The 12,308-nt window shown below is 46.3% G+C and overlaps 1 protein-coding gene across 2 annotated transcripts in view; it reads right to left on the minus strand.

Moving 5' to 3' along the window:
• Nucleotides 1-12,308, minus strand: part of TRPM8 (transient receptor potential cation channel subfamily M member 8) — a 77,311-nt gene that overhangs the window by 21,926 nt on the left and 43,077 nt on the right. For both annotated transcript variants that reach the window (XM_059167651.1, XM_059167653.1), the window contains 5 exons: nt 11,918-12,134; nt 7,078-7,169; nt 5,680-5,821; nt 4,439-4,610; nt 3,147-3,324 (listed from right to left, as the gene is read on the minus strand). In XM_059167651.1, coding sequence (XP_059023634.1) covers nt 3,147-3,324; nt 4,439-4,610; nt 5,680-5,821; nt 7,078-7,169; nt 11,918-12,134 — 801 coding nt within the window. The remainder of the gene's footprint in view (nt 1-3,146; nt 3,325-4,438; nt 4,611-5,679; nt 5,822-7,077; nt 7,170-11,917; nt 12,135-12,308) is intronic.

The following is a 12,308-nucleotide window of genomic DNA, read 5'->3' on the forward strand; positions in this document are numbered from 1 at the left end:
TGTGGAGTTGTCCAGCATCCACTTCCTCAACATGAAAATGACAGGCTGGGTTCCTGGCCCTCCTGGCCCCAAGTTCTATCTGTTCATGATTGTAATACAGATAATGGACTCCCATGCGGTGTGGTCCTCAAGAAGGGCTTTTGTGACTATCTCACAGCACACAGACATGGGACAGCTCTAAGGGCCTCTCTGAGATTTACCAAATTCGTGTAGCTCAACTGTCTGGCACTGGGAGCTGTCGGCCATTTTGTTTAATTTCTGTGGAGATTATCTCTGTGATCAGACTTCACAAGGCGTCGCCAGTGTTGGGTGTAAAGGTCATGAAGGTGTGTCATCACTGTAAAATGGGACCCCACACCATCCCATTTCCTCTCTGCCCAACTTCACCTCTGGGAATTGCCTTCTCTTGCTGCTCTCACGTGGACACACGAACACCCAGCATCTGACGCCTGTCTCTGCAGCTCAGGCCAGGATAACATCTAGCGTCCTGACTCCTGAATCCTTCCCTGGCCACCTGCTGGGGATGGTGATGGAGAAGGCAACCTATGCCCTCTTTAAGTCCATGTGGAAACAACAGTCACACGATCTCCGTGGCCCAGGCACCTGCCACGGAACAGATGTTATATACCTACGCAATGAAGCCCTTGCTGGTCCATTATTCGCCGCTAGTACTTCTTGAGTATAAGACCCAGAGGCCGGGTCCCTGAGCGATAACTGAATGATGAACTAACCATGGGAAAAGCCCTGTTCGTTCCATCCATACAACCCACAAGGTCCCAGGTGCTGAGACAGGCCCAATCTCCATCTTCTAGAATGTACCATCCAGAAGGAGAGAAGGTCATCACTGCACAAGGGGGTGCAAGGAGTCTCTACACAAAGTGGGGAGGGTATCGGGGACCCCTTGGGCAAAGGACAATGCATAGTTCCTTAAAAGGCCAGTGGAACTGGGGCTGAGACAAGCAAAATGGAGCCAAGCAATCCCAGCTGAGGGACCAGCACTTGCAGACGTCTGGGTGTGTTCAAAAGCCAGGTCATGGACAGCCTTGGGAAAAAGCTGAAGAGCCTGAAATTTACCCTGAAAGCTATGCGGAAATACTGAAATCCTTCCAGAATTTTAAGTAGAGCAGTGCCATTTCAGAAACATGACAGTGTCAAGGCTGGGCTGGGGGAGGGCTTCATTGTACACTGGAAGACCAGATGGTACACTGCTCAGCCTGACAGGCAGGTGACATCCCCAGAGGCACGTGCTCCCACCCAGCCCTGTGCAAAGGGAGGCCATTGACCCCCATGTGCAATCCTTGTGTCTTTCAGGGGCCCAGCGCTCTATGGGACAATGGTTTTTTTCTTATTTCTCTTCTAAATTCTGAAAGCAATATACAATCACTGTAACGAGTGAAAATACATACTTGATTCTTTTCATTTATTTTTTACTGGAAGGAAATGAGATTATGCCATAAAAATTAGCCTTCAATTTGCCTTTTATATTTAGCAAAATATCATCCTTTCAAGTCAGTAAATAGAGGTCTACCTTTTGTGAGACCTGCACAAAACTCAGTCATCTATAACAAATTTTATTCGACCATCCCCCTATCAACAGGCATCAAACAATGATCCAACAGGCATCCTTGTATATACGTCCTTAGAATAGAATCCCAGATATAAGAGAGTTAAGTCAAAGATTTGTATATTTTTTTCTCCTAATAACTCTTTTCATATCACTTTCCACAGACCTAGAGGCAATTCACATGGCCAGCAGCAACGCCCATTTCCCAGCCTCATCCCTAACACAAACGACTTTTTAAAATTTCCACTCATCTGATGGGTCCTAGACCAGCCTCTTGTTGGCTTCATTGGGCCCTTCCCATCAACAAGATGGAGCCCTGTTTCATGGGATTTTCTGCCATTTGAATTTTTCTTCTCCGAATGACACTTCCTCCACCAAATTTCTATTTTATCTTCTCTTTGCTACCAATATGCAGAAGCTCTTTCTACATTAGGAACCAAAAGTCTTTGGCCACCACACATTTCTGCCATTCCATTACTTACCACAGGACTTCATCTGATAGCAACCTTTACCTTCAACACTTGCTTTACAAAACCAAAAGTGTTTATCTTGTCTTTCCTAGTTTTTTGGTTTTTGATTCTGTTTCTTTTCCATCCCAAGGTTTAACAAGGATATTTTGTTGCTAAATTGTCTGTCTGCGCTGGGGTCACATACTCAAAATCGCTACCTACCTTAAAGCAACAACATACTACAGTTCTCATACTTTAACTACAACTGGAGCCCCTGGAAACCCTCTGAAAAAAGATGAAAGGAAAAGAAAAATCATGATTTTCTAAAAGTCGTAAGGAGAGCTACCAAAGGCAATACAAATTTTTTAGAGCCACCATCATATTCTCCTCCACCTCATTAGACATGAGCCCCAAAAGAAAGTCACTCTTCTGACTCTGCTCTTGTGATCTGTATTTAAACTGAAAAGCATCAGGCACCTGGGTGGCTCAGTTGGTTAAGTGCCTGCTTTTGGGTCAGATCATGATCCCGGTATCCTGGGATCAAGGCCCGCATCAGTCTCCACGATCAGTGGGGAGCCTGCTTCTCCCTCTCCCACCACCCCTCTCCCCAGCTCATGTTCTCTCTCTCTCGCTCTCTCTCACTTTCTCTCTTGCTTGTTCTCAAATAAATAAATAATACCTTTAAAAAAATTTTAAGAAGAAAGCTGAAAAACTTCAAAGCAGCAACTAACTAGAGGCTGAGTCCTTTAAACCCTAGAATCCAAGCCACCGAGTCCATAGAAAACATGGATATTGGGGAGGAGCTGCACTGCACCAGTGCCACACCGACATCCTGGCACCCAGGGAGATGGCTGAATGCGTGCTAGACGTACAAGGTCTGAATGTGCTGAAGAGTGTCACAGGTACCTGGGTGTAATGTCATATAAGCTTACAGCACAGCAAATAGGGACATGCTGTATTTTTATTATAGTCCCTTTAAGACGGCCCCTGCCTCCAGACCTGCAGTCCCCTAAGTGCTAACACAAGTTGCTCAAGGGTGGACCATCATGGCCTTGCTCCTGGTTTCTCCAGCCCCAGCTGGCACACGGTCTGCCCACCAGGAACACCCGAGAAACTCATGACTGAGCACATACCCAAACATGGCAACGAGCAGGTTGACCAGCAAGATGTTAGTGGAGAGCATGTAGATGCACACCAGGGGGATGGTGATCCACTCGGGGAAGCGAGGCAGATTGTGCTCATCTAGCTCCACACACAGGGGCTTGGACTCATTCCCAGTGAAGGTGCAGTGGGAGAAGTCGTACGTGGTACCTGAGGATGTAGAGACCAAAAGGCAAGGAGAGGACCCTCTGGAGGGAACGGTACTACAGCGCCCCCAGGGTGGGGGTGGGAGGGCCACATGACAATGAGCAGGTAGTGAGGATGGCTTGGGGTGGTGGGAATGGTAGAAAGTGTTCTGGTTGCACAGACACTGAGGAGATAAAATCAACAAAACCACCTGATGAACTGGAGATGAGGAATGAAATCAGGGGTGTCAAGAACAGGATTTGCACAACTGCGTGAACGGTAGCGACAGACCCTAGAATGCGGACCTTGGAGAAAATCCAAATCCTCACACGTGACTAAAGCTACCGGGGAAAGGGCTGTCCCAAGGACAAAATGCACTCCCTTAGGTAAAATGGTGACTACAGCTGCATAAGGGAAATAACACTAACAATGTGCCTTCCCATCAGGGCACAGGAAAAGAGCTTAGGTTTTAGAAGAGGTTGCAGCAGAAGAGGCCAGGACAGCCCGAGGCCACAAGGATAATGGACAAAACACCAGGGAGCTCAGAAATGCAACCAGTAGGGCAGGGGAAACATCAGGATCATCGTGTCCCAGCAGGACAGAACATGACAAGCCCAGGCTCTCGTCAGCATCATAAAGATGCTTTAGACAGCTCATTCAAGACACACACTGGTCTGCACATGCCCCGCACTTTCCTCACATAAACCAGGCATGAGCATATTAATGCCATCTGTGCTGCCACTCTCCTGCCTCTGAAGGATGCTCGGCAGAAGCTAAGGCCAGAAGTTGAGATTGCAGGTTCCTGTGCAAAATTTTCAATATTGCTTTTTTGGAAATAAAATGGGCACCCAGTTATATAAGAGAGTGCATTTCTGCACTAGTGAGGTTCATTGCTGTCCATGGCAACATCGCTGTTGAAAACATAAGAAACACTATTTTCAAGAAGTTTCAAAATTGCAGCCTAACACTGTTGGACATGTTGGCAAGGCGGACGTAAAAATCCCACTCAGACACAAAGGAAAGGTTGAGAGGTATTGGCCCAACTTCTGCTCTGGGTCAGAGCAGGGAGCGCTGGGGGCTGGTTCTGGAAGCAACCACCTGCTCCCAGATGTCCCCTCCCAGGCCGGGTCAGGCTCACCATCCACGTCACTGGGCACCTGGCCAAACATGGCCAGATAGGGCTCGTAGATAACTGAGCGGAATATCCACCTCCAGCGATGCTCATTTTGCCTGAGGATCCCTTGCCTGGCCACGCCAAAAGCCACCATCCACACCGCAAAGAGGAACAGGAAGAAGAACACGTCAACCAGCTGTCAAGGGAGGACACAAGAACAGAGTCAGGTCTGTGCCCCAGGGGGCTCATCTGCTCAATTGACTACAGGGAAGGGTGGAGGTTCTAGTCACCCAGTGTGATTTTAAAAATGACCATTGCCACCTTGGGGTCTTGGGACATCTATCTCCCAGAATTGAAACTGATGCATTTTTGTTTATAGGTCTCCAAACCAACTCAGCACCAGAAATTTCCTGGATAAGAGACCAGCTTGAAAGCAAAAGAGGCACCACCTCAGAGAACCTGTCCTTCTCTACCTCTTCTCGTGCTCACATTCTTGAAATCCCTACATTGTGTCTTCCGTGTTGTTTTGTGTTTTTTTTTTTTTAAGGAAAATAAAAACTGTCTTTAAAAGAATGCACAGTTTTCATTTTTTTAACTTTTTGCACACACAGCATGACTTCATAGTGACTTGATGCCTCAGATATGCTTTGAATTAAAAACCACAAACTCAAAAGAACCTCAGTGTTGGAAAGCAACCTCCAGATGAGCTAATCCAAAGGCCCATCTGATTTAAAGACAGAAGCACGGGAGGTTTGGGTCATCTGGAAAACAAGCTTAGGAAACCAACATCGTCAGTGTGTAATTATCTTTCTGTTGGATGTCCCTATGGAACAGCGCTGGTAATGCTGATCCTACATCTATACCACATGTTTATAGAATTGAAGCCCTAATCTGTTGCACACCTCCAGACAAACATATTAACCTCCATGGTCCCCATCTATAAATGGCTATAACCATTCCTATTCTGTCTATGCTCTTACTGAGCTGTGACTCAGTTTGACTCAAGTGACTCAAATGAAATCACCTGGTAAAGAGTAAAATCGAAATAGATACTTTTCTTAGCAATGCACTTAACTAACCATTTGCTCCTAGTAGTCATCTTCTGTTAAATTTTAAGCTGAGAGAGGCCCCTGATTGAAAAACACATCAAGGAAAGCAAACCTTACCAATTGTGACATGTCTATGGGTAAAACCCTTCTACCAACAACAGAAGGAACTCTGGGTCTAGCAAGCAGAATGGCAACCACAATATTCTCCATTCTTACCATCCTCTGCAACATTATAATCTTGGGTCCTAAATTTCTGCTTACAGTGAAAATGTGGATCAACCTTAGAGTGAATATAATGTAATCCAGGCAAAAGATGACTCGTCCGGAATACAGAGAGGTTTTATTAGAAGGGTGGAGCCTATGGAAGGAAGGAGATATTAACAAAACAGTTCAAAATTTTGGTTTTTTTTAATTTCTTTAAAGATTTTATTTTTTTCAATGTTATGTTAGTCACCATACAGTATATCACTAGTTTTTGATGTCATGTTCCATGATTCATTGTTTGTGTATAACACCCTGTGCTCCACGCAATCCGTGGCCTCCTTAATACCCATCACCGTGCTAACCCATCATAACCAAACACAAAGAAACCTAGTCAGGGCCCTGGGAGCTAGTGGAAACAGTCCAAGGACACCACCTGTCCGTCACTGGTCTTCTGCTCCTGTGGCCTCCAGGAGAGCTTTCAGAGTTTCTTGCCCTTGAGTCCTTCATCCTCCAACACTTCTACTGCAAGAACCCAGTCACATTACCATTGACTTCCTCACTCCCACAGCCCCTATAATGATCCCAATCCCCATCCTTCCTCTTGGGAAGTGGCTCTGCCAGGTTTCCCCTAATGAGACATCCCTCATTTGTACCAGATCATTTGGTTAGCTCACCCCCTGTTAATGTGTTTATTGAAAGCCTTATATGCCTTCTACCTGGAATTCTCTAGAAATCATGTGGTTCAAATGCTGAACCCAAGCAGAAAGGAAAATTAGTGGAGGCGGAAATTGGGTTTTTACTCACTGCAAATTGCAGAGTAAGCATGGGTAGGCATATATATGAAGAGTCAGGCTTCTCTGCCAGAGGACACCATGCATACAGCTCAGGTATGACCATGAACTTCAGCTTGAAGCTACCTGGGGGAGGCAGGCCTGAGAGAGGTGGGCATAGGCAATGCAAGCCATGGTTTGGGTATGTCCCAATTTCTCTACCATGGGAAGTACACATTGTTTTTCAACGGTGATTCTAGATTGGTTTTTCTCATCCTATACTCTGGCTTTGAGAGACATTCTCCATAGCCAGCATCTAAGCAGAAGTACATTTTCAAAGATTATATGGCTCTCCTCAATTTCTAATTATCTCTCGCAAATTCTGTATGCACCAAGTATAGATCTGTATGCATCTCAAGTATAGATCACCAGGAGGGAAAAGAAAAGAGATGCAACTTTATGCCAGCCAAGCTGTGTCTCAAAGAGGCCGAGACAATGGCGTTTGCAATAATCTCAAAATGGGGGCAGAAGGGAATCAGACTCATCTTGGACTTGAAATATCAAAGACCTCTTCTTCACTTACCCACCCAAGGAAATCCAAAAGCACCTGAAACTGGGAAAGGTGGTGAGGTCTACTTACCGAAACACAATGCCTGCTATGAAGTAAAAAAGCCCAAGTGTGTCCATGACATTCCACAGATCAGTAAAATAATTCACCCCATTCATGTACCACTGCAGCACAGAAAGGGACAGAGAGAGAGAGCATCAGCAGCTGGGAAACATCAGCTGGTTCCAGATTTCTTTTTTAAATGTTCACACATTTTTTTTGAGCCAACAGTATGCACCCCCTCATACCCTGTGATATTCCAGGGGGATTGGAAAGTAGGTTGCATGCTCGCTGTTCTGTTATGCATGTGTTGCTGACAAAGTCAGAAAAGGGACACAAGCATCCTTACTGTTCTTTAAAGATGAACCCACAGACAGTAGGCCCAGCCTGTGTAGGCAAATGTGGAATACCCAGGCTACCCGGTACAGTGGTATAAGCTGTGCACTGCACAACACTAGAGGGTATTATCCATACTGTTGTCATCATCGATTTGTGTATTTATCATAAATACTTTCTGGCATGTGGAAATAAAACATCTTGATAAAAAGATTTTTTTTTTTAAATTTGCACACAGGGGTTGTGTGCTTCACCTGTGTGGGCAGATGTGTTTGCAGAAATGACTGACAGGAACAATGTGTATCAGTGATCCTTCCATCATTTGTGCATATTGGCATGATTTCTCAGAAGAAGGCATGTCAGGAGATAAACAGAGAAAGGGCAATCCAGTAGAAGACCACATCTAGATAGCCTCTTGATGTTCTGTCTGCTGGGTCTGGGGACCTCTGACCCTCTTGTTCATCTGTCCATTTATTTGAGAGCCCACAGGATTCCAAACACCTGTGCTGGACTCCTGGCACACTGGACCTCAGATTAAGTGCAACACAAATTCTCAAGGAAGCTATTGGCCCTGGGGCAAAAGTAGTCATTAGACATCCTTAAAATGAAACGTGGTCAGGACTGGAGGGGAGGTAGGACAAAATCCAAGGGAGCTCAGGTAAGGAATCCAGCATATTGCCTTGTGCGAGGCACGAAACCAATGCCAAGAAGTGTCATCAACTCAATCCTTTTGATTTCACTAAATGAACTCACCACTATGGGTCCATCTGATATTCAAATAGAACACACGTTTCCTATTCTTTCCCCAAAAATAAAGCGTAGGGAAATAAAAGCTAAGGAACTTGCCTGAGGCAGACGCCAGCAAGTGGCAGGCTCACGGGTTCTGGGTCTCAGAGAGTTTCATCTTGTCAGCATCCCGCTGCTTCACTACAACCCACAGAAATCCTACAGCTTTAAACTTGGAAGGGATTCAGGAAACATCATCCATTTCTCAAGGAGTATTTCCTTTTCTTCATTTATAAATGCAAACAGCAGCTCTGGTAGACAAACGTGGTGAGGGCCTTATGCAATCAAGCACCAAGGAAATAAAATCTCCCAGCCCCAAGGTGACCACACTTCTCTGTGGGATGGCTGAATGGGTGAGTCCCAAAACCGAGTCAGCACACCTCAGCATCCACTGAAGTGGACCCAGTCTCGCGGATTACCCACCAAGAACCATCTGAAAAATGAGAGTGGGTGGGACAAGCCCTACCTTCCACCTGTTCCCTCTAAAACCCTTTTTTGGGTTTGGGAGACAGATACATACAGAGCAAGCAGCAGCCCCAGCCCAGCTCAGCCTTTCAGAATCCTGGCCTGAGAGATGGAAAAACCCTAAATAGATCAGCTTGGAGGCACCGCTGCAGTGAGAAAGCACTTTTTTTTTTTTAAATGAATAGAAGCCTTTTTTATGAATGGAATGACAGAGATGGGCTATATTCATAAAATACAAAAAAAAACTTATTTCACCGTATCTTTCAGGATTGGGGGATTCAATGAGCCTTAAGACTGAACAGCACTTTCCACAAAGGGATGGTGGAACTTGTCTCCTGTTACATAAATATCCACAACTTGATTACTGGACATTTGTACTTATGGACTGCCTTGGTTGAAAATTTCAACTTAGTTTATTACATCTGCCCCCAGGGAAGGAAACATTAGGAGGGTATTCTTTGTGACACCCAGACACAACCTAAAACAGGTAACATTCTGTTCAGGTCTCTTTTTCTCCTGACAAGTGCGAGTTAGGTTCATTAAGACAGCGCCAGGTCAGCAGGGGAAAGCGAACTGAGGATTCTAGCCACTGGAGCCTGCAGCCGGAAGAGAAACAGCGACCCCGAGCGTCAGACTCCCTGAAGGAGGAGAATCTTGGAGGCCTTGTGCCGCAGCCCAGCTCACAGACTGCAGGATCAGCTCTCCCATAGCAGAGCTGGGCTTGGATCCTCTCTCCCAGCCCTCAGCCCAAGGTGCTCCCATATCATTGCCTTAATACTCAGGACTGCTAAATGAAACTAGTCTGTTCAAAATGATGTTTAAAGAAAAGAGAAGAAACATTTGCCTAAAGCTATATGCCTACATATCACCCTTTGTAAATGTAGACAGACTAGAGAGACTCAGCCAGAACATGTGGGCCTCACCTCCACCGGGCAGGCCCCCGGGAATGACTGGGAAGTGCATTATCTTACCCGGGCACCTCTGCAGCTCACTTCCCAGCCCAGGATTCCTGCCCATCAGCCCACTGGTCACTCTACTCAATGTCCCTGTTCTATGCAACACTGTACACTGCACCTGGACAACTCTGAGCACCGCACCTGGGCAGCACCACACACTGCACCTGGACAACACTGCACACAGCACCTGGGCAGCACCACACATTGCACCTGGACAACGCTGCACACGGCACCTGGGCAGCACCACACATGGCACCTGGATAACACTGCACACGGCACCTGGGCAACACTTCACACGGCACCAGGACAATACTTCATACAGCACCTGGACAACACTGCACACTACACCTGGACAACATTTCACACGGCACCTGGACAACACTGTACACAGCTCCTAGGCAACACTTCACACTGCCTGCCCAGAATCCTTCTCCAAACAACATACACTTGTCCTGAGTCTTCCTTGAATAAATGATTTAGTAGTTAAATGTACATACAACATTGTATGGAGAGGTTTGTGACCTAAGACTTCACTCTTTCAAATCCTCTAGGCCAACATCCCAGTAAACACACAACTCATTGTGCAGTGCTGTTCTCTCCTTGGAAGCTCCCAGAAATGACCCTGCCGACCCTGTTAACTGGGAGAAAGCTACATAAGCACAAAGGTATTTGTGTGTTTGGCTCATTGCTATATCACCAGTGTCTAGAACAGTGCCTGGCACCTAGTAGGTACCATAAGAAATTCAATACTTTAATTCAATAAGTAATTAAAAGGAATGCATGAATGAAGTGTTTGGTTTATGCCGAGACACATCTCCCTGCATCTTCCATCCAGGCCAAGCTCTGTCCTCTAAAGAAACCCAGAATAAGTCCTGTCTCCAGATCACCTGACTTCTTTCGATGCCTAGAGGAACCAAACAACACCTGGACTTTCACCTCAGAGCCTTAGTGCAGTGAGGGAGACAGGGTCAGTCCCAAGACTCATGGAGAAATCACTGGGAGCATGAATGAGGAAGGGGAAAAGCAAGAAAAGAATTTTTTTCACCACCCATTGCAGGAAGCAACCACCAAGGACAAATTGTACCTCCCAAAATTCATACACTGGGTCCCAACTCCCATGTGTCCAGATAGAGCTGTGACCTCACAAGCCAGAATGTGGGGTCCTCAAGAGGCTGATGGGAGGTCACAGAATCCTCCCCCCATCAGCAGGGTCCTACCCTGAGGGATAGGTGCTGGAGACAGAAAGCCCATATGTGTCCATGCTCAGCACTGACTTGTGTCATTTGTCTTGTTCTTCCTCCACTTCTATGCCATCTCTATCCCCCATCAGCACCTTCTTGGCAGGGGAAGGCAGATGCAGGGCACTGGTGCCAGGACTCCTCCCAGGCCCCCTGACTATCGTACATATTGATAATTGATCAAGACACTCTCCTGCTGAGAAAAGAAAAAAATCAGAACTGTCTTCAATCCACAGCCCCTGAAAGCCCAAAAAAAAAAAAAAAGTCTATCGGACTTGGCATGATAGTTGAAAGCAAGGTAGGATTTCTACACAAGGCAGTGACTCTGTGAGGTCAAGTACAGCATTCCCTGCCTCCCCTAACCCAAATTTCTCATAACACCTGTCATAGTATCATGTAAACATCAGCAATGTTGGATTTGGGCTCAGGAGGGACAACAAAAGTGACAGTAACAGCAGCGCTCAAATAATCACTGAATCCGAAAAGATTTTCTGGGATGACTTTTCATAATGCTCTAGGGACAGCATTATCCTTCACTCTCAACATTTATCCCTCTAACAGTGACTAACTGAGCACCTGCTATGTGCCAGGACTAGGCTAAAGTTTTGGGTTCAATGGCAGGGAGAGGCTGCCAAAAAAACAGATCCCAGAGAAACTGCAGAAAAGCACCATGAATAATTCACACACACTCCCTGAAATCCACAGGGACTTATATGACTTTCCAACACTGTCACTCTGACACACTGGGCATTAAGACGCTCTTAGCTTGAAAGTGCCCCCGCCCCACCCCGGCTCCCCTGCCTCCCCTGGTGATGGTAATGGCAGGAGTGGGTTACAGTCCAAGGTCGATCTTCTCTTTGAACACATTCCCAATTCTGAAGTAATTCATTTCCATCAATTAACATTAATCAGTAAGGAGCGAGCTTGGTGCTAAGAAACCTCACTAGAGTGCTAAGATGTTGAAAATGCATCATTTACTTTAGAAAAATCATGACTTTGGAGCTTCAGAAGCAACTTCTGTTCCTCCTTTGCTCTAGGGAGATGCCACCTGCTGAGGAAAGAAGGAGGTGTGTCACATGGGGACTGTCCTACCTGTCTCACTTCATCACAGAACAGGACAAAGACCAGTGCGTAGAGGACCAGCTCGGGGGAGTGTGGTACGGAGTGAAAATCCATGAGCAGCACATAGGCAAAGAGCAGGAGGAAGGCAATGTAGAAGACCACGTTCCAGGCAAAGACCACAAACGGGGAGGTGAAGAAGGCCACATAGTACCAAAGGATCTTCTTGTGCTTGTCGATGGGCTTCTTCCTGGACCAAGAGGTGAGAACACTGTCATCGCCCTCTAGAGCATCATGTCCTGCAGGAGCTGCAGTCCTCCTCCTGAACATGGATGAATCCAGACCCACGGCTGGGGACAGAGGAGCCAGAGCTGCCTTCTGAGACCAACCAGGCCAAAACTCAGCCCCTGACTTTCCAGGACCA

The sequence above is a fragment of the Mustela lutreola genome, chromosome 3 (assembly GCF_030435805.1).
Source record: "Mustela lutreola isolate mMusLut2 chromosome 3, mMusLut2.pri, whole genome shotgun sequence".
Classification (NCBI taxonomy): Eukaryota; Metazoa; Chordata; class Mammalia; order Carnivora; family Mustelidae; genus Mustela; species Mustela lutreola.